Genomic DNA, 23,913 nt, shown 5'->3' with positions numbered 1-23,913 from the left:
ACCAATACTTGGTAGAAAACTGATCACTTTGTTTTTTTAAGGTTACTTGACAGCCAATGTGTCTTTGAAGTCTCCCCCTCTCTTTTATAAAATATAAAAATATATTTTATATAGTTTTGAAATTTTATTTAAAATATTATTGTAAACCAAATAGATAACTACATTTTTATAATTATATTTCCTTCTAGCTCATTTTCAGAAAAAGAGAAGTTGGGAAGTACACAATTTTCAGGCAAAATTGTCTTGAAATTGAATTCATAAAACTACTAGCTTGCCTGCCTTCCTTTCTTCTCCCTTCCCTCCCTCCCTCCCTCCCTCCCTCCCTCCCTCCCTCCCTCCCTCCCTTTCTTCCTTCCTTCCTCCCCCTTTCCTTCCTCCTTTTCTTCCTTTCATTTTGAGGAATATTCCATTTAGGTAGTATTTAGTGTCCACTTTCAATGCTAGTTCTGTGATGGGCATCTACTGCATGATATCCATTTAATCCATTAGTGTAGCGGTTCTCAACCTGTGGGTCGCAACCCCAGCGGGGTCGCCTAAAGCCGTCGGAAAATACATAATGCATATCAGGTATTTACATTCTGAATCATAACTGTAGCAAAATTACAGTTATGAAGTAGCCACAAAAATTATTTTTTGGTTTGGGGTCACCACAACATGAGGAACTGTATTGCGGGGTCACGGCATTAGAAAGGTTGAGAACCACTGCATTAGTGTAATAGCAACAAGGACTTATTTCCCCCCTTTTGTAGGAAATGACATTCCAACTTTTTTTTTTTTCTACTTCAAACATTTTAGTAAGAAGCGGAAAGAAAAATGAGAACTTTCTAGTCTCCTGAACTACACATCCCCTTTGAGAAACTAAAACTATATGGTTGTTGTGAAATTTGGTATGGAGGCTTAGGCTACTTGAAGCACCTTTATCCCATAATAGTTGTGGAATGTGAAAATCTGAATTTTTGTAGGAGCACTGATATTCCATGGCCAACAATGGGTTTCCTAAGGCCTTGTCATTTCACATTGGCATGAGGTTTGGTTATTGCTGTTCTAAATGTGTATCTGAACCTGCCTCCCAGTGAACTTATTTGCAGCAGTGCTAACTTGTCTTCACATTCTTGCCAACAGTTCTGGTGGCCCACATCACAGTCTAGTTTATGTAGTCACATCACAGGTTTTGTGGAGGATTCAGCCTAAGTTTTGGTGATGAATTTCTGTAGACAAGAAACATATTGGCTTTAAAAGTTAAGAAGTTTGATTCTGTTTTGAATTTGGTTATCAGATGAATCTGAGCACATGACATTTCAATGCCGTTTGTCTTCTCAAATAGATTTACCTTCTAATGCATGTGATGACAGGACTTTGCTCATCAGCTAGAACATACATTTCAGAGGAGTTGTTACCTAAAATATTATCATAAGGCATAAGAAAACACATGATTTAAGTTGCCTTTCATGAACATAATTAAGAATTAATAAGCCAGTACCAGTGGCTAGTCCCCAGAATTTCCACTGTTTTGCCTTTTGTGACCTGTGTTATTAAAAGTCCATTATTTTTACAGACTTTATTAAATTGGATCTTATTAAAGCATTCTATATTTGCATTTGGTCTTTCATAATTCATTATTATTATGACATTTACTTTTTACCATCAGATCTGAAAACATATCCTAAGCTACCCTTTTCTCTTGAAAGAAATGCTAATTTCAAACAGTCCTCTAATAGAAGAGAAAAGCTTTATCAGTTTTTTCATTTATTCCAGATCGTGTTAAGAATACTAATGCTAGACTTCAGTATGCTAATATCTTTGAGATTTTTTTTGGTCAAAAGCTTAGAATTATTATTTTTATTCCATACTAAGTATGAAATTAGAAAATTTGCTACTATTGGAGAAAACATTCTAAAGTACAATTCTTGAGTCTAAACACTTGTGAAAATGTTGCTAAATCCTGTTTAAATTAGAATAATGATAGTTTAACTTTGTACCATGAAATATCTGTCCTATTTAAGAAATTATTTTCTCTTAAAATTCATTTTATTTGTTTCTCACGTGGTTTAGGGTAGTACAGGTTAGAGTATTTAAGGATCCCGTGCTGTCAACCCCAGACAGCAGGTAAGGTGTGCTGCCTGCTTTTCTGTATGATAATCATTTCTGTAATAGTAGCAAACTCAGCATTGCAAGACTTTACATATTGATATCAGACAAGCTGCTTAATTTTAACATAACTAATAAAACAATGAGTTTTTTGTTGAGGTACTAATAAATGTATTAAACTCTGAAATGAAACTTACTTTAAATTTTATCTCATTTTAGATTTCTGACAATGTGCAATAGACACTTTGGCAGTGTTGTTGCACAAACCATTCGGACTCAAAAAACAGATCAGTTTCCACTTTTTCTGATTATTATGGGAAAGCGATCATCTAATGAAGTGTTAAATGTAATACAAGGTAAAGTACATTTCATAGGATAGTATAGTATCTTCTTGTGTATATGATAACCTTATAATATTTACCATCAAAACTGATAGTAATTTTTGTATTGGTGAATAATTTTGCATTTTAAAATATAGAATTTCCTTCAAAAAGTATAGGTACTATGAAAAACAAAATATGCTGTAGGAAAATCCAACATAAACACCTTAATAAAATTGCACAGCCCTTGGGACATAGGATAATCATGTTAAATGTTCAGAATTGCTAAATTCTCTAAACTACCAATTAAGTCATAACCAGTTGTCAAATATGGCATTTCATGAATATATATAATATATACATATAGATGTCTTGCTGTGATGTTGATAAGTTGAAAGAAATGCTTATCTTTAGTTATCTAGAAAAACCTATGGCTGAATATTATGAATGGAATTGTTTACAGTCACGGTCATTTCCCTTTATTTAAGTGAATCCATGTCTAGGCTGCAACTCTGAGGCATGAAGTTATAGGATACCTGTGAATTTAAACTTAAACAAAAAATTTAATCTTTATTTACATTCTTTATAAAAACAAAAAAATAAGTGAATGATTTTTTTCCTGTTACTCATTTACCTTAAGGATTCATATAAAATTTTGCCCTGTTCATGGCAAAGTTTAAATTGAAAACAGTATCTCTTCTCTGCCACAGGGAAAAAGATAATGAAAATAAAATATTATAGTTGGTGGTTCTCAAAGTGTGGTCCATGGTTCCCAGAGGTCCTCTACCCTTTCAGGGAATCCACAAAGTCAAAATTATTTTCATAATAGTAATAAGATTTTTTTTTTTTTGCTTTTTACTGTTGACGTTTGTACTGGCTGCACAAAATCAATGTTGTTTAAAAGTGCTGGCACCTTAGTATGAATCAAGGCCATGACACAAAACTATTCTAGTAGTCATATTCTTCACCTCGATATAAATGCAGCTAACAGAAGTATTACTTTTATTAAATTTTAACCCTTTTTATAGTTTGTGTGACAAAATGGGAGGTATGGCTAAAGCACTTCTGCTGCATATCTAAGTAAAATGGTAGTCTCAAAGGAAAACATTTGTGTGGTTGCTTGAGCCAAACTAGTCATTTATTTTTATAGATCATTTTTTACTTGAAAGTGACTGACAAACTACACTTACACAAACTGGATATTTCCTTTCTCCAGAATAGCAAAGTGAGTCTGCCACATCAAGAAGGAGAACTGACAGTATCTGTTGCCAGCAATAAAATTTGAGCTTTTAAGCAAAATGTCACATCTTTCATCATTAGATTGATAGCTTATGTTAACAAATATAATTTTTTAATATATCTAATTAGGTATAGTCGACATTCAGAAGAAATACATAACTCAGTGAACCAGTATTTCAAATGCCCAGTGCCTGATGTTATAAAATCACACTTAAAAGAGCCATTCAAAGGGCAAGATATAGACCAGTGGATCTTAATAAAGTACAAAAAGTTTATTGATATGGTTTCAGATTCCTCACGTAGCTCACCTTGAAGAAACATCCACTTGTCAGTTTGGATATATTAAGAAAGAATGTCTACAATTATCTATTAAAATACTTCTCACTTTTTTGTCTGCATATCTGTGTGACATCAGATTGGTTTCATAAATTTCAACCAAGACATGGTATATTATAATTGGTTTAATGTATATAGAAGTAGATATCAGAACCCAGTTGTGTACTGTTAAACCAGACATTAAAGAGATTTTCAAAAAATGTTAAAACAATGCCATTATTCTCACTAAACTTTTTCTTTTGGAAAACAAAGTTATTTTTCATAAAAATATTATTTTTCATAAAAATATGATATTCATATTAATACATAAAGGCTTTATTTTGTCACTTAAGAAAATTAATTAAGTACATTTTAAATATTTATTTTAGTTTTAATTTTTAGCACAGTAAATGTTGATAACTATAACCACATGCAATTCTTTAGGAATCTCAGTATTCTTGAAGAGTATAAAGGGATTCTGAAACCAAAAAGTTGTAAAGCTACTGCAGTAGGCTATAAAGAATAAATTTACTTTGAACTACTTTCTCATCGTAGATCATTAAGAACTTAGGTATAAAGTGCCTATAGTTCAGTTTGGCAGTGAAGTTCAGTTTGGCAGTGAGTCCTTACAGTTAACAGCTGAAGTATAGTTTATAAGCAGTAGTTTAAGTCTAGAAATTAATGGTCAGTATATAGTCATTTCTACACTATGGATGGTATTTTCCCATTGGTGATTTCAGTACCCTCCATAAACTATTCACGCCCTATACTATACTTTGAGTCTTAGGCACTACAGTTTACAAATAAGAAATGTAAACCCAAAGATTTGCCTAGGAGCAAAATCTGCATTAAAGATGATCCTAAACTTTTTGCCATTTATCATGTCTGTTACAAATAACCAGTGATTGTGTGTGTGCTGTGCACCAGGCCCTCCCTATGAGGACCACTACAGAAGTAGTGTTATCTTCATTTTTCAGATAAGGAAATTGATCCTTAGAGAGCTTCACTTACTTATTTGTTCATTTGTTTATTAAGTGAATATTTGTTAAACCCTTCTCATGTGCTAGGTAATTTATGGGTACTAGATCAAAGTGGTGGAACTAGGGTTATAACTATGATTACAAAACCAGTTTTGCAATCTCCGTGCCATGATACCACACCAACATAATATTTGTTCTCTAGGTGAATTATTGAGAAAGTAGGACCGATGTGACCTAATTAAATCATTTTCTTTTGCTAAAGACTACAAGTGTTCTTTAACCCTGTAAGTTTATAAGCAGTAGTTTAAGTCTGGAAATTAATGGTCAGTATATAGTCATTTCTACACTATGGATGGTATTTTCCCATTGGTGATTTCAGTACCCTCCATAAACTATTCACTCCCTATACTTTGAGTCTTAGGCACTACAGTTTACAAATAAGAAATGTAAACCCAAAGATTTGCCTAGGAGCAAAATCTGCATTAAAGATGATCCTAAACTTTTTGCCATCTATGCTGTCAGCGGCCTTAAGGAAAATTGAGAAAAGGACCATTAAAAAATCAAGTTAGTCAAGTCCTGCTCTGGAAGAACACCAGCAAGAATACTTACTATTTGTTGTCTCATTAGTGGCCATTAATGAGACAAAAAGACCTCTCTTCTCAGGCCCTGGAGAAAGATAGACTCTTTGGGCTGTAGGTTTGAAAGAATAGACGAATTGCTATATCTCTCTGTAGCCTCATGGATTTCTTTCTTGCAGGTGCATCCAAAACAAATAACAGGACTTAATGCATTTAGGAAGTGGCACATATGTACTATTTTTGTTATGGACTTGGACAGAGAATAAAATATCATTAAGGAATATTAAACATTTTAAATATCCTCTTCATAAAAACGACAATATAATCATTTGAAAACAGCTGAAAAGGAGAAATATTACTTGGGCAAAAAAAGGAATCAATTTATTTTCAGAACTTAAATTACTATTTGTTTCACCAAAGAACTTTTAGAGATAGAAAATGATTCTAAGTAAACAGTGTATTGAAGTGGCAGAGAGGACAGGCTTAGAGTCAGACTCATGGTTTCAAATCTTGGCCCAACCACTTAACCAGCTTTATCTTGTTTGGCAAGTTACTTGTGCTTTCTAAGCCTCATTTTTCTTCTCTTTAAAATAAAAATCATAATGACACGTTCATAAAATTGTTGTACAGATTAAATGAGATGATACATATCATGTGCTTATTGGCCTAATCACTGGCATATAGACAAATGAAAGTTGTTGCTAGTCAGTATTAAGTAGATGTATTTTCATAACATGGAAGAACTTCTGACTCTTATGACTTGTACACTATTACTTATGCTGCTAAAAATATTTGTTTGTTCCCTAAAATCTAAATGTTCTGAAATTTTAGCTGACAATATACCACTTTACTCTTCCTCATTGAACATAAGAAACTTTTCAATGAAAACATTAAAAAAATTTTAACTACATAATAGCATACTAGTTTGTACATTTTTTATTGTAGTTATTTCTTATGATTAATTCAGGAATGACTTCCCATTTTATAATAACTAATGTGAAGTTTGGTGATTTCCATGTGTTGCTAGGTAACACAACAGTGGATGAGTTAATGATGAGACTCATAGCTGCGATGGAGATCTTCACAGCCCAGCAGCAGGAAGATATAAAGGATGAGGTAAGGTGAAAGGTTAAGTAGACCTTTACTAGGATTTTGATGAGATAATTTGTCAAGTGATGATGCTTGCCTATGCCATGATTGATAAGTAAGGATGATGAAGATGTATTTCCAGATTAACAGGATTTTATGCCATTGAGTTTACTTTGCAGTCCATTCTTTTCATGACCCTATGACCTAGCAGTTTGTTTAACTTTATGGACATTTATACTTTGCTAGATTTGGCATGGTGACAGGAGGTCAATTTGCAGGCAGTTAATTCCAAAACATGTTTCTGGAAGAAACTACCATCCAGGAAAACTTGTCCACTATGTGGGTTTTTCACTCACTTTTAAAGTACTTTTTTATTCTTTTTAAATACTGAGATTGATTAGCAATAAAGACATTTTACATTTGAACATGTTTTGAAGCACTGAGAGCCTGACCAGGCGGTGGTGCAGTGGATAGGGCATCAGACTGGGACGCGGAGGACCCGGGTTCGAGACCCCGAAGTCGCCAGCATGAGCGCGGGCTCATTGGGTTTGAGCAAAGCTCACCAGCTTCAGCCCAAGGTCGCTGGCTCGAGCAAAGGTCCACTCGGTCTGCTGTAGCCCCCCAGTCAAGGCACATAGGAAAGAGCAGTCAGTGAACAACTAAGGTGCTGCAACGAAAAATTGATGCTTTTCATCTCTCTCCCTTCCTGTCTGAATGACCCTATCTGTCCCTCTCTCACTCTGTCTCTGCCACAGAAAAAAAAAAAAAAAGAAGCACTGAGAATTAGTAAAAGATCTCCAAAATTCTGAATTTTTTAGTCTTTTCAATGTTCAAAATTCAGATGGTATAGAATACATGAGCATGGAACCTTAAATGAAATACTAATAACAGCAACACTGATAATGACAATGATAGTCAACACTTACTGAATATTTATAATGTGCTAAGCATTTTATATTTATCATCTTGTTTGGTCTTCAAAACAACCCTGTGAGGTTGTATGAAGCAATCTGGAAGGAAACAGATAGCATTTTCAAGCTGGGTTATTTGAAAAGAGTTTAGTAAAGGAACTGTATAAAGATATGAGCAGGAATTATGGAAGTCAACAATGGATTGTACAGAGTCTAGGACTGTGATGGTGAACCTGTGACATGCGTGTAGCACTGACATGTGTAGCCATTTTTGATGGCACGCGGCTGCATACCGCATGCCGAGAAGGACGTTTCATCCTCGGCTCCTGCACGGCCAGGTACAGTAAGTAGCCGAAGATAAAACATTTGCTATAGTGTAGACACTCTGTGCCAGAGGTTTGTAGACCAAAACAACAGAACTCCGGCACAGAGCGTCTAGTTCTGGGACTTCTGGTTAGGCCGTTAGGGGATCTTTGACCTCACTTCTGGTCGGTGGAGCAGGGAGCAGCGGAATGCTGCGGGGGACGCATCTCTGGGGGCCCTGTGATCGCCATTACCAGCAACCACATAACCACAGCAACCATCATTCAAGCTACTGTTCTGGGGTGTCGTGGATTTCTAATTGACCATCATTACTGAGATAAGTGAGGGGAAGGCTGGGAGAGGCGAGGGCCTGGGCTATGGGTGCCGTTTCCCGCCATTAGAAATAGTGGCAGCCATCTTAATTTACATAAGATGCAACTTGCAGAATTTCAAGACAGCATCTGGGCTCAGGTGTTTGTCGACTTGAGGTCAAAGCTTGAGAATCTGGAAAGATGCCGCTTGGAGAATCAAGAGGAGTGCCACTACGAACAGGAAATTTGGAGTGCTTGGAACCGATTACCAGACACTTTTAGCACCCTGAAAAATATAGCAATCGCTTTACTCACAATTTTTCCCTCTACGTACTTTTGTGAGACCTTATTCTCAGCGTTAAATAATATCAAAACCAACAAAAGAAACAGATTGACAGATGAAGTTAGTAGCGCTTGCTTGGGCTTGAAGTGTAAAAAATACCAACGAAATTCAGCAACAAAAAAGTCACTAATAGGCAGGTTAGTTAAAGAATTCCTCCTCCCCCTCACTTATCTTAGTTCACGGCACCCCACACAAGTTAAATAATATCAAGACCAACAAAAGAAACCGACTGACAGATGAACAAAGAAGTCACTAAGCAGGTAAGTTAAATAATTAGTTTTTGGTTTATTAAATATAGTTATATATTACAATTATACATTTTTGTTATTTAAACTATAAATATCGCAAAATTATGGGTTTTTTCTCGAAGTGACACACCACCTGAGTTATGCTTGGTTTTTTGGCGAATTTTGACACACCAACCTCAAAACATTGCCCATCACTGGTCTAGGAATAAACAGCCATTACCGTCCCTGTGCTTGAAGCCCTGCGAAGGGAAGGTGGTATATGGAGAGGATATCTTCTGATAGAGGGATACAGCCAGTCCTTGGTGACCTGGTAGGGAAGAAACCAGGGAATAGCTTCACTCTCCTTCCACACTCTCATCTCCTGCTAGTACCCCGTTAACCTAATTCATTAGAACCTCCGTGAGCAAAAGCTAGGTACAACATGGATACTGAGGGGCAAATGCAGGGGTCCCCAAACTATGGCCCGCGGGCTGCATGCGGCCCCCTGAGGCCATTTATCTGGCCCCTGCCGCACTTCCAAAAGGGGCACCTCTTTCATTGGTGGTCAGTGAGAGGAGCATAGGATGCATCCGCATCCTGTGCTCCTGGAGTACTGTATGTGGCAGTACCGCAAAGCGCGGCATCACTCACATACAGTACTACTTCCGGTGACGCGAGATGCATGCATCATGGCTCCAGAAGCGTGTCGTATCACTTGTTATAGCTAGCAGTGACAAATATGGAACCGGATATTGACCATCTCATTAGCCAAAAGCAGGCCCATAGTTCCCATTGAAATACTGGTCAGTTTGTTGATTTAAATTTACTTGTTCTTTATTTTAAATATTGTACTTGTTCCCTTTTTTTTTTTTTTTTTTTACTTTAAAATAAGATATGTGCAGTGTGCATAGGGATTTGTTCATAGTTTTTTTTATAATCCGGCCCTTCAATGGTCTGAGGGACAGTGAACTGGCCCCCTGTGTAAAAAGTTTGGGGACCCCTGGGCAAATGGGAGACAATCTAACATAGACTGGTACTATTATCTATTATCTCTACTTTTCAAATGAGAATACTGAGAATCAAAAAAGTTAATTTGCCCGAGGTCATATAGCTGGTGGACCTACAATAATCTCAAGTAGTCATTAGGGCTTTATCAATCAAGAAATTTCTAGCTTTAAGATAAAATAAGAAGCAAAAGATCACAGGTATTTATAAAATTACTCTTTTTAATTTAATTACAAAGAGATTTCTATAGAACATATAAGGGAGAGTTTGATTTCTGAGCAATGATGAAAGATTTCCAGGTATAGTGAATGTTTCCAGTACAATACCCTTTATCTGTTGCAAATGGGAAACGTAGACAATTTTAATGTAACCTTGTACTATTGTATTCTACTTTACTTACTTGTTTGTCTTTCATAAGACTGAGTTTGTTAGAAGAATAAAGGTTATACCGTATTTGCATTTGTAACTCTGTTTCCTGACAGTATACTTAGGAGTAGGCACTTTAATAAATGTTTTTTAAATGATTGGGTAAATGAATACTTGGAAGAATTTACATGAAAAAAGGGTACTTAAAAAATAATACTAGAGCCTGACCTGTGGTAGCGCAGTGGATAAAGCGTTGGCCTGGAACGCTGAGGTCACCGGTTGAAGCCCCAGGCTTGCCTGGTCAATGCACATATGGGAATTGATGTTTCCTACTCTTCCCCTCCCCTCCCCTCCCCTCCCCTCCTTTCTCTCTCTCTCTCTCTCTCTCTCTCTCTCTCTCTCACTCACTCACTCTCACTTCTCTCTAAAAAATAGTCTTTAAAAAAATAATACTTGATTACAATGATATAAAACCTGACATGTCCACACTAACAAATGTGAAAATTTGGAGTGTTATAAGTAGTTTGCAGTTTTAATTCTTGTTAGATATCTTATGTTGCTGTAAAAATGTTAAGTTTGTAATTTTTCTTAATTCTCTTTCATTTCTCTGAAAGGTAATCAAAGTACTGTACTTAGTTAGGAATTTGTAGTAATAAGTGTGTTGCCATTTAAGATTACACTTATCCTAAAATAGAGTCATTGATTAACAATAATTCGCTAAACACATTCTTCAGCCATTTGAATGTTGAGTCTCATTAGTACTAGATCTACAGATTATGCTGTAAAATAATATGAGTGCACAATATTTGCATGCATATTCCTAGTTCATTCTTTCCTCTTAATTTAATGTTTCTCATAATTCATTGGTAAAGAAATTTACTTTAATTCCTTTAATATTTAGCACAAAATTGAATATGAAGGTTACAGGAAAAATCCCATGCTCCATATAATTGAAATTTTAATTGAAATTTAACTGCAAAAGATAAGGATTTCTCTTTGTTTTTAATAGTGCCTTCATGAAAATTATCATTCAGGCCTTAAGTAGAGAATTCCTAAGAAAAGCTCTTCTGAGTTTAAAGACTTCTCTTGGAAGGACTATACATAGTTCATAATGACTTGGTATCTGCCACGTGTATGTGACAAGAAGCACTGTTCCTTATAATTGTGAATTTGCCTTCAAATAAGACATCTTGAACTCCCAGTTAAAATCAAATTCCCGAACAGGTTTGGAGGATGGCTTCCTAAGCCTCAGTTTATTTAAACTTAACCAGTTATATCCATTACTTCCATGATTCTGTTGTATTAGTGCAGCCTAAGATACTCATACTGTATAAAATGTTTATTAAATAAAACTGAGCCCATTCTTCAGTGGCCCAGACTGGACTAGCCTTTATATCATTAATTGTTCTATCTCTAACCAGGAAGTATACATTATATGAACCTCCATTTTGACAGAACTGCCTATAGCTTTTTCATAGACATTTTCATTAACAATATGTTTGGTTTTTAAGTGTTTACTGAACATTTATCAAGTATATAGCCCTGGGCTAGGTCCTGGAGACACAGGTACTTTGCTGCAGTGAGGGGCTATTGGCAACAAAAGGATAAGGAGGAAAGCAATTGTCACTACATGACAATAGCCACAATCTACAGTGGTACCTTGACACCCGAGTTTAATTCGGTTCATGGCCAACCTCGTGACTCAGTTTGCTCGTGTGTCAAATCCAATTTTCCCATTTAAATTAATGGGAATACAGTTAATCTGTTCTGGCCCCCAAAAACCACATGAATTTTTTGTTTTATATGCTTTTAAATAAGAAAATGTACTTTATAAATAACAAATACATATACACATACACACACACACACATAATAAGAAAGAATGTAAAGAAATAATCTGGTTTATAAAGTGTATTTACCTTCAAGGTCAGGCGAAGATGCTGGCGGAGGGGGAAAGGCATTAGCATAACAATTGCTCTTTTACAAACTTATTTGCCCAACATTCCACCCCTTTTGCTCACTTTGCAATTCACACCACAGGCATTCCTGTGCAAGGAATTAGGCACATCACATAAACAAATTAGAGCAACAGCATAAGTCATACAATTTCAACCAGACCTGCTCCCCCCTCCATCAGGGTCTCTCATATTGTCCAAAAGTCACATGTTCATCCAACAAAGAAGCTGATGCCCCCTCTGGTCACAGTCCAAGAGTCAATCCACACACATGGGGCCTCAGGCCTCCCCCCTCATCCCTGCCATCCTGGCAGCTCTTAAGATGCTACCCCAAGGGGGAGCACATGGCACTGGCAGCCAACATTTCCACCTCTGCTCCAGAGAGCATGGTGCCATCCACCCACTGTCCCATAATCATAGCAAACCTACCAGGGGCTTAGTAGGTACTCTTTGCTGCTGGGCTTTTACCTTCTGGAGTCTTTGAATGGCAACTTCAGCCCCAGTCTCCTCATCCTCAGAAGAGGAGCTAGAAACACCTGCTCCCACTGACTCAGAGCCACTCCACTGGCATGGCTCCAGCTTAGGCTTCTGTGGCTGCCAGCTCTCCACAACTTCCAGGGCAAACTGCAACTCATGAATCTGTAATTCCTTCTCCAGATACTGTTCTCTGGTTCCACAACCAGGAGAACCTAATCTGGTTTTTCGTAGAATCAAAGGTCCCCACTGATAGATACGTGAATTCCAAACTGCCCTCTTGATGTTCCGCTTATCTGTCAGACCTCACCCTTACTGGACTATCGCCCATGAGACAAAGGAATTCCAAAAAGTTGACAACCCGCCCCAAGGAGGGGCTCCGGACATACCAGGAGTTTTGGTTCAACACCCACATGCTCAAAGCCCCCCAAGGAGGAGCATTCCGGACATACCAGGACTTTTGCCTCAGTATCCCCTCAGGCTCTCCCAAACACTATATAACTCGCCCCTAGTCTGTAACCGGTGCTCTTCTCCCCCAGGAGAAGTCCCCGGCAGGGTTTCTTTCTTCCTTTCAATAAAGCCTGTTACTCTGGTCTTTCGGACTCCCATGGATTCCAACACCCATGAGTCTCAGTCACCTCTGGTTCCCTATCTGCACACCTCCCTTCTCCTCTCTGCACAAACTGGCTTCTCCTTTAGCACCCTGCCATCTTGGCTTCTCTCTCTTTCCCTGCTGTCGTGAACCAGCACAACTAGTAATTCCAGGTCCTGAGTGGGAAAGGCACGGAATTAAGAGAATACACTTAAAGAATTAAAGAATGGGCTCGGGAGGGCTCTGCAAAACTGATAGCAGAAACAGAGCTTGCTCAAAAAACACATCTTTGTTTATAGGACAAAATGGGTCATTAGCAAATCAATGAGATCTCTGATTACATTTCCAAGGCAACCCAAGAATTTTACCAAATACAGAAAACCTCCACCATACATAACATCTTAACTTTACACAAAACAGGATAGAAGAAACTTGCCTTCAGTCTTTCTGGGCGACTTGGGGGTAGGATGAGTATCAGCTGACATGGAGGTTTGGGGAAGGGCTTTTGCAACTTAATCGGGCAAGTGAGGTGGGGGGTTGGGCAGACTGTCAGCTTACAGCCAGTTCCCCACACCTCAGTCCCCCAAAAATCTAAACTGCAAAAACCCTGTTGGTTTTTCGGTCCCTAACACCCTGCCATCTCGGGTCCTCTTTCAGCACTCTGCATCCTCTCTGCTCTCGCTCTGCCATCATGGCTTCTTCTCCTTTTTAAAACTTTTCTGGCACCAAAAACCTCTCCTCCAGACAATATTAGCATAACAGTGGCCATTCCTAAGCAGGAAGGTACCTTTTCCTGTACCAGTTGGCCATCTACATATCTTCTTTGGAAAAGTGTCTATTTAAATCCTCTGACCATTTTTAAATTAGATTGGTTTGTTTGTTTTTGTTTTGTTTTGTTTTTTTGCTATTGAGTTCTATCAGTTCTTTTTATATTTTGGGTATTAACCCCTTATCAGATATGTCATCTGGAAGTATTTACTTCCTTTCAGTAGGTTGCCTTTTCAGTTCATTGGTTTACTTTGCCATGCAGAAGCTTTTTAGTTTGATATAGTCCCACTTGTTTATTTTTGTTTTTATTGCCTTTGCTTTTTGGTGTCAAATCCAAAAAACCATTACCAAGACTAATGTCAAGGAGCTTACCACCTATGTTTTCTTCTAGGAGTTTTATAGCTTCAAGTCTTACATTCAAGACTTTAATTCATTTTCAGTTGATTTTGTGTATGGTGTAAGATAGTGTTCCACTTTTATTCTTTTGCATGTGGATGTCCAGTTATCCCAGCACAATTTATTGACAAGACTTTCCTTTTCCCATTGTATATTCTTGGCTCCTTTTCCCATTTATATTCTTGGCTCCTTCGTTATAAAGTAATTGAGCATATATGCGTGGGTTTATTTCTGGGCTTTTTATGTTATTCCATTGATGTGTCTTTTTTTATGCCATTGCCGTACTGTTTTGATTACTATAGCTTTGTAATATATATACTTGGAAATCAGGAAGCATGATGCCTCCAACTTCGTTTCTCTCTTTCCAAGATTGCTTTGGCTATTGGGGGTCTTTTGTGTATGAATTTTAGGATTCTTGGTTCTATTTCTGTGGAAAATGTCATTGAAATCTTGATAGGGATTTTATTGAATCTGTGAGTTGTATGGACATTTTAGCAATGTTAATTCTTCCAATCTATGAGCATAAAATATCTTTCCATTTATTTGTGTCTTCCTCAATGTCTTTTGTTTATAGTTTTAAGTGTACAGATGTTTTACCTCCTTGGTTACATTTATTCCCAAGTATTTTATTTTTCATGCAGTTGTAAGTAGGGTTGTTTTATTAAGTTCTCTTTTGTTTTTAGTGCAGGCAAACAACAAATTTTAATATGTTGATTTTGTAGCCTGCAACTTTACTGAATTTATGGATTAGTTTTGACAATATTTTGGTGAAGTCTTTAGGATTTTCTACATATAATATCATGTCACCTTCAAATAGTAACAGTTTTACTTTTTCTTTTGCAATTTATTTTTCTTGCCTAGTTGCTCTGGCTAGAACTTCCAAAACTGTGTTAAATAAAAGTGGCAAGAGTGAGTATCCTTGTCTTGTTCCTAATTAAGAGGGAAAGCATTCAGCTTTTCACTTTTGAATACAGTGTTAGATATGGGTTTGTCAAGTATGGCCTTTATTATGTTGAGATACATTCCCTGTATACCTAATTTGTTGAAAATTTTATCTGAAATGGATGTTGAATTATGACAGATGCTTTTTCTGTGTCTATTGAGATGATTGTGTGGTTTTTATCCTTTATTTTGTTAATGTGGTATATTGTATTGGTTAATTTGTAGATGTTGAACCATCCTTATATCCCTGGAATAAATCCCACTTGATCATGGTGTATGATCCTTTTGAAGTATTTTTTAATTTGGTGTGGGTTTTCACATTTATATTTATCAAGGATATCAGCCTGTAATTTTAATTTCTTGTAGGATCTTTGTCTAGTTTTGGTATCAGGGTAATGCTGGCCTTGTAAAATGAGTTTGGAAGTGTTTTCTCCTCTCATTAATTCTTCTCTAGATGTTATAGAATTCACCAGTGAAACCATCTGGTCCTGGAATTTAGTTTGTTGAGAAGTTTTAATTACTAATTCAGTCTCTTTACTCTAGTAATCAGTCTGTTCAGATTTGCTACTTCATCCTGATTCAGTCATAATAGGTTGTGTGTTGTTAGGAATTTTTCCATTTCTTCTAGGTGATCTAATTTGTTGATGTATAATTCATGTTCATAGCAGTCTGTTATGATCCTTTTTAGTTCTGTAGTGTCAGGAACAACATCTCTTTTATTTCTGATTTTATTTCATTTCTTATTTCTTAGTCTAGCTAAAGATTTATCAATTTTATTTATATTTATAAAACAGCTGTTAGTTTCATTGATCTCTTCTATTGTCTTTCTAGTCTCTATTCATTTGTTTCTGCTCTGATCTTTGTTATTTTCTTCCTTCTGCTAAACTTGAGGTTTGATTTTCTGTTTCCTTTGAGATATAAAGTTAGGTTATTTGAGATCCCTCCTGTTTCTTGATGCATGCATTTATCGCTATGAACTTTTCTCTTAGAACTGCTTTTGCTGCATCACATATGTGGACTGTTGTATTTTTATTTGTCTCTAGGTGTTTTTTATTAATCTTTTGTTTTCTTCTTTGACTCATTGGTTGTTTGGTAGCATGTTTAGTCTCCATATATTTGTGAATTTTTCAGTTTTCTTCTTGTATTCGTTTCTAGTTTTATACAATTGGGTTGTGAAAGATGCTTGATATAATTTCAATCTTAATGTATTAAGACTTGTTTTGTGACCTATACATGCCATGGAAAACAATTTGGCAGTTCCTCAAAACATTAAACATAGAATTATTACACTACCCAGTAATCCATTTCTAAGTACATACCTAGAAGAATTGAAAACATAGACTCATATACTTGTACACAAATGTTTGTTGTAATGTTATTCACAGTAGCCCAAAAGTGGAAATGATCCAAATGACCGTTAACAGATGAATGAATAAACAAAATGTGGTCTGTCCATACAAGAAATACTATTATCCAGTCATAATTAAGTTTGAAGTACTTATATGTGCTGCAACTCAGATGAACCTTGATGACCGTAAAATGAAAGATGCCAGACACAAGAGGCCAAATATTGTATGATCCCAGTTGTATGACATATCTTGAATAGGCAAATTCATAAAAACAGTAACATGGAGCTTACCAAGAATGAGGATATGGAGTGGCTTGGGGTTTTATTGTTTAGTGGGTATATAGTTTTTTGGAGGGGGTGATAAAAATGTTATAGAACTAGATAGTGATGATTATTTGTAAAACATTGTGAATACTTGATACTACTAAATTGTATATTATGTATATTTTACCATTTAACATAAGAAAACACAGACAATGCACGTCAATGTTCAGTACTTTTAAGTACAAAGAAATGACAAATTGCTGTGGGCTGGCAGTATGAGTAGTTGATTCTTGGGCTCAGTACTTGCTAGACACTACTGAGAACTAACAGTGGAAAAAATTCAAGCTCTGCTCTCATGAGCTTTAAACGTGAGCATTTTATTACTCTATATTTAAATTATAAACTTTTACCTCTTACGGAATCAAAGATGTAAGTTGAAATACATTAAAGGAGTGAACAAGCAGGTAGTGAATGTCTGCTAATGCCAAGCACTTTCTGTAACTAATCTCTTTTAGGTTTCTTCATTATCTTAGGAGATGGTTATTGTCCCCATTTTATTGAAGAGGAAACCAAGGCTTTTAGAAGTTAAATAAATTTTCCAAAGACATACAGTTGTGTCAAAACCAAAATAAACACATTTTGCATACATCAGGATCCCTTATAAAGCTGAGTAACATGTATATTTAAAATTCATGGGATAAACTGAAGCAGTCCTCTTACCATGATTAGGTAGAACTGGAGTGGGTTGACCTGACGAGTAGGTCAGACAATCCCAGATTCCCAAATATCATATTTACTTGAATAGAATAAGAAAGTTTGTCATAACTGTCTACTCTTGTGTATGAAATAATTATTGCTCACTGTTCAAGAGTTATGTCCACACCTGTTTATTTACATTTGTTGTTCTTAAAGTGCCTACTGATGGATCTATTCATCCATGCTTGACACCTCAGAGTAGAAGTTAATAATTTGTCATGTATGAAACTAATGTAAAGAGATTTATGACAACTTTGGCATTACAATTCAGCACACCTGTTCAGAGCCAGCCCTTCACATTTTTTCTTCCTTTCCCTGAGGTGAAGATTTCTTCATGGATTACAGTAACACTTTTTGACAAGCTTAGACTGGGTGGAGCTGCCTTGTAATGACAGAACACAATTGATGATATCTCAGTAATGCATTCTTTTTTGATTTGGGCTGTCAACATTTATTACTGTTAAGGCGCTCATCGTTAAATAGCTGGCCCAACTTGTCCACTTTTTGTTTTTATTAGCAGTAGAGTCTAACAAAGTATGTTTACTTTATAGCAACACAGTGTTTGCTAGCTTTGGGGGAAATACACCTCGTTATTGTATTTCCTTTTATGTACCATTGTTTTAAAAGTAGCTATCTTAGTGTTCTCCAAATAAAAATTAAAACCTCTACTTCTTCCAAAGCCTCCTCAAGTGGAAGCTGAGACCTTCCCTCAGTCATAAAACTGATAGGCACCTAAGGAAAAATGTTAACTGAAACTCTCTTAAGGCATATTCTTTAAAAAAAATTTTGAAGAAACAATTCTTGTCTTAAATATTACACTACCTAAATCTCTTATCTTTGGAGACAGTCACTTCTTTGGTGCTTTTTCTCCCTCCCCCCCCCCCCCCCCCCCCGGCAGTCTATGACTGTGTTTATTAGAGGGAACTTGGTCATTCTGCCTTTACCTTGAATTTGTGTGCTGTGCCAGATAGAGGGCTTCCACTGATTGGTTTTTTTTATTGTTGTTGTTTGTTTTTAAAGTCTGAGGGACATTACTTTTCTTTGAGGAACTTTTTAGAGTGAAAAAGCTAAAGTATATCCTTACAAAAGTAGTTTCTTATGTGACATAGAAGACATTAAAAGGAGTGATCCTTATAATCAGGAGAGACTTCTCTGAAGAGGTAAGATTTGACTTCATGCTGGAAACTACAAGACAGATTGTGTGTGCAGAGAAAGTATGAGCAAAAGAATGAAGAAGTTGTAGGCGGGTTGGCCCAGCTTATAAAAAGCAGAGAATTATATAGAAAAATAGCAGGAGGAGAAATTCAATTGCCTACCGTTAGGGTTTTTGTTTTGTTTTGGTTTGGTTTTGGTTTTGGTTTGACGTGAGGGTAGGGGAGACAGTGAGGCAGAATCCCACATATGTCTACTGGGATCCACCCGGCAACCTCATCTAGGGCCAATGATTGAATACCAAGCTATTTTAACACCTGAGGCTGGTGAGCTCCAACAGAGCTCTCCTCAGCTCCAAGGGCCACTCTCAAACCAATGGAACCACTGGCTGCAGGAGGGGAAGAGGCAGAGAAAAGGAGAGAGTGACAGGGAAAAAGCAGGTGGTTGTTTCTCCTGTGTGTCCTAACTAGGAATAGAACTCAGGATATCCATATGCCAGTCTGACACTCTATCTGCTAAGCCACTGGCCAGGGCTCCATTAATATTTTTAACAAGTCACCTTTCCTTTCCAAATTACTTTTCTCTGATTTGATTCCTCTCATGGGGGGGGAGGGGGTTTGAGAAATATTTGGTACTTTTCTCCCAGTTACAAATTTGCCTCGACTCCAGTTACCCTTTCCAATTACTTATCGTGCCACCAAATGGGCAGTTGCAATATAGTAAGAAAACACAGCAATAGCAAAAAGTACAAAGTGCAGAGATGGCACAAAGAAGACTTCTTAGGGAGGAAACATTGAGTCTTAAAGGAAGATATCTAGAAGTTCACCAGATAAACCACTGTTAATTCATTATTTTGGCCCCTAAACCTACACATTTTTATTAAGGACCTGTTATATGCCCACATTGTGCTAAGCACTAATAGATATAAAGGATGACACAGTCCTTTAGATATTCAATGACATGAAAACAAAGGATCCCAGTATAATAATAAAATTCCCATGATGGGAGTATAGGCAGGGTGTTAAATCTGCCTATCAAAATTAGAAAGACCTCACCAGGGAAAATTATTTTAAGCTGAAAGGGGGGAGGCAACATTTTAGTAGGTAGATTTGTAGAGATGTATCTTCTAGAAGAAGTACGGGTACTTTTCCAGTAGATGGCTAGAGTGGAAGACATCATCAGCCAAAAGATGCATTATACTGGGCGGAGTAAAAGTAGGTTTATAGTTGTCAGTACATGAAACACAGTTTATTTTGTATTGTTATTAATTATAGTATTATTTTCCATATGAACAACTGTAAATCTACTTTGCCTCACCCCGTATAATTAACTAGAGACGACTTGGTTAATTAATCAGAAAGAGTCTAATTTCAGATTAGCTATTTCACTTCAATAGTAGCCACATATACTTCCCATTTCCCATTATGTCTGTTCTGTCTTTGCAGACCATTTTTACCATAAAGCTCGCCAAAGTCAGTCAAGGCAAAGAAGAAATGATTCTCCACACTTCACACTACTAAATGGTTGTTGTTGTTGTTGTTGTGTGTGTGTGTGTGTGTGTGTGTGTGTGTGTGTTTTAATATCTGGACATACAAAGGAAAACATCCTAGAGAAAATTTTAGCAGACTAGAGAGAACTATTTTAATAGAGGAGTTGCTTTTGGAATTCTCAGCTGTACCTGTTTTATTGAAGCAATTCACTCCTCATGTGTTAAAATACTGTCACCAGCTTTGCACAGCTTTGGGACCTTGGACTAAGGATGCTAAGGTATTCTGATAGAGAATAACAGGAACTCACATCCATTGCTGATGGGAATGCAAAATGGTTGAGCCACCCTATAAAACAGTTAGACAGTTTCTCATGTAGTTAAATATACATTTAACATATGACCCAGCAATCTCATTTTTATTAATTCCAGAAAAATGAGAAAGCTTATATTCACACAAAAACCTGTACATGAATGTTCTATTTATAATGGCCAAAGCTGGAAACAACTGGCGTGTCCTTCATTGTGTTTCAGTTCACCTTCAGTTACATGCATGCAGTGGAACATACAGCAATAAAAAGGAACAAACTATTGATACTTAAATGTATTACCGTGGCATTATGCTTAGTAAAAGAAGTCAGTCTCTAAAGGGTACACAGTATATAGTTTTTGTTTGTTTTTTGTGGCAGAGACAGAGAGTCAGAGAGAGGAACAGATAGGGACAGACAGATAGGAAGGGAGAGAGATGAGAAACATCAATTCTTCGTTGTGGCACCTTAGTTGTTCATTGATTGCTTTCTCATATGTGCCTTGTCCGGAGGGCTACAGCAGAGCAAGTGACCCCTTGCTCAAGCCAGCGACCTTGGGCTCAAACTGGTGAGCTTTGCTCAAACCAGATGAGCCCATGCTCAAGCTGGCGACCTCAGAGTCTCGAACCTGGATCCTCCACATCCCAGTTCAATGCTCTATCCACTGCGCCACTGCCTGATCAGGCCACAGTATATAGTTTAATTGTATCATGTTTTTAAAAAGACAAACTATAGGGGTGGAGCACCAGTCAGTGGTTGCTAGGAGTTAGGCATCAGGAGAAAGTCCTGAGGAACAGCACCAGGGATTTTGGGGGATGGGGGACTGTTCTCTATCTTATTCTGGTGGTGGTTACATGTATCTATACATATGTTAAAATTCATAGAACTATACACCAAAAACAATTTTACTATATGTTCACTTAAAAATAAGATTAAAAGCAAGGAAAATAAATAGTTTATAGAATTGACTTGTAAATAGTCTTTAGCAAAAATGTTTTTGTGTTTTTATTTGTATTGCTAACTTTGTGTGCCTATAATAATAGCTAACATTTATTGAATTCCTATTCTTAGGCATAAGACTGGGCTACTTACATTCCTACCATAATTCTTCAAGACAGGTTTTATTATACCTATTTGACAGAAGAGGAACCTGTGGCATAGCACAGTAAATAACTTTCTCAGATCAGATACTAATTAGAAAAATTTTTTCTATATAGCAGTTAGCATGACACTAAATTTAGTGATAATAAACTGCAGCCATTGGAACATCAGTTCTCAAGTGTGGTGCAATGGCTAATAGCATCACAGTCACCTGGGGAGTTTCTGTGGGTTTTTTTGTTTGTTTGTTTTTGTTTTTTAATTGATTGAGAGTCTTCCATACCGTTATCCATAGTGGCTACACCAATTTACGTTTTTAAAAAATTATTCTATGTATTTACGCTAGAAAAATACTACTTAAATTCTGTTGTTCATAAAGCTCTTATATCATGTGCATGTGTTTATATTTTATTTTATTTTATTTATTACTTTAACAGTTGTAAAGTGTTTACCTTGAGAAAAAGATAGAATAACTGTACATAAAATGCAAAGAATACAACCTGTGAAATCAGGTATAAGTGAGACAAAATAGTCCCGAACTAGTTTATTCATACAAAGCACTAGAACTATTCATCTTTGCAACCAGCCCAAAGTATTTGTGAATGCCTCTTATCTGGGAAGGGGGTGAAATCTAAACAGCTTTTTTTTTTTTTTAGTAAGAGAGAGAGACAGACAAGGACAGACAGGAAGGGAGAGAGATGAGAAGCATCAACTCATAGTTCCAGCACCTTAGTTGTTCATTGATTGCTTTCTCATCTGTGCCTTGACCAGGAAGGAAGGACCTTGCTCAAGCGAGTGACCCTTTGGGGTCAAGCCAGCCACCATGGGGTCATGTCTATGATCCTGCGCTTAAGCTGAAGACCTCAGGGTTTCAAATCTGGGTCCTCAGAGTCCCAGTCTGATGCTCTATCCACTGTTCCACTGCCTGCTCAGGCCCTATACAGCTTTTTAATCCAAATAATAATTTTAATGTGTAGCTATAGCTATCTAATTATTATTTACTAAGAGACTGAACTACAGAATTTCACTTGGAAAGTCAGGACCAGCCAATCATGGAGAACAATCCTTCATATACTTAAGAGCCCTATCATATTTGCTTCTCAGAATGATAACCTCTTTCAAGGAAGGAACTAACAAATACCTGCCCACTCACTCTCTCATTCCACGTTGGAAGAACTACATATTCCCCATCCATGTGCTTTCTCTTTAACCACCAAACATGAGTTAGCTGGTAAAATGCTTGCTCTGAATTTCAATCCAATAAAAATCCTTTCAGTGCCTGCCTATCGTGTGCCAAGCTATACTGGGTAACACGGTTTCTACCCTCAGAGAACTGCCACTTATCTCTAACAATGAAACCTCAGTACATGAAGCAATTATTGAATCATTAGGTTCAAAGCAGGGAGACGTAGTCCATAGACAAGTGGAATAGAAGGAAGTGAGTTTGCAAGATTAAGAGATGAGAGTAGACAAGAGGAATCTGAACGGAGATATGCTTTGAATTAGGCCCTGGGTAATTGGAAGAGAGTCCTTGCTTAAGAGTATCTCATTGTCTCATTAGAGCCAACTAAAAGTTAATAGTTAAGAGCTTATAGTGCCATATTACCTGAGTTCAAATCCTAGCTCTGCCACTTAGCAGCTATATAACCTTAATCTCTTTGTGCCTCAGTGTCTTCAATTAGTTATTATTTAATAGCATTAAAGCAGTTGATACATGTAAGTGCTTAGATTCATACCTGGTATCTAGTAAGTACTTACAAAATACTTTCTATAATAACATAAACTGAGTTTGGAAGGATGAGTAGGAAGTAATAATTTGGATTAAAAAGGAAGTACATTAGAGAAAACATGGAAATGTGATAAGCATGTAGATGTAAAATGACCTGGGACATATGGGCAATAAGAAGTAATTCAGGAGGACAAGAAGGAGGTGTTGGTAGAAGGAAACCAGCAGAGAAGGGGCTGTAAACGTACATTGGAGCCACATTTTGAAGGTACTTCTATGCTCTGCTGTAGAGTTTAAACCTTAAACTCTAGGCGTGAGTAGCCATCACTTCTTTTAAGCAGGAAATGACATGATTATATAAATATTTGTAATTTAGGAAATAATTCTGTTGACTGTGCTATCTGCTTATCACTTTGTTCATATCTTTATGATAGTTGCTGTAATTTATCTTTATTTTTGAGGTACAGTGCTTTTCAAAGTGTGGTCCACTGACCACCCATTTACAAATTACAGATTTTTTGAGTTTCCATGCTAGACCTACTGAATCAGAATCTGAGATCGGCTAGATAATCT

The 23,913-nt window shown here is 36.7% G+C and overlaps 1 protein-coding gene across 1 annotated transcript in view; it reads left to right on the top strand.

The window, feature by feature from the left end:
* FAF1 (Fas associated factor 1) overlaps positions 1 to 23,913 on the top strand; it is a 495,805-nt gene that overhangs the window by 383,060 nt on the left and 88,832 nt on the right. Inside the window, exons 14-15 of the mRNA XM_066376249.1 lie at positions 2,308 to 2,444; positions 6,548 to 6,636. Coding sequence (XP_066232346.1) covers positions 2,308 to 2,444; positions 6,548 to 6,636 — 226 coding nt within the window. The remainder of the gene's footprint in view (positions 1 to 2,307; positions 2,445 to 6,547; positions 6,637 to 23,913) is intronic.

Source organism: Saccopteryx leptura, chromosome 3 (assembly GCF_036850995.1).
Source record: "Saccopteryx leptura isolate mSacLep1 chromosome 3, mSacLep1_pri_phased_curated, whole genome shotgun sequence".
Taxonomy (NCBI): domain Eukaryota; kingdom Metazoa; phylum Chordata; class Mammalia; order Chiroptera; family Emballonuridae; genus Saccopteryx; species Saccopteryx leptura.
The sequence above is the reverse complement of the archived record's forward strand: the minus strand, read 5'-3'. Positions and strand labels throughout refer to the sequence as shown.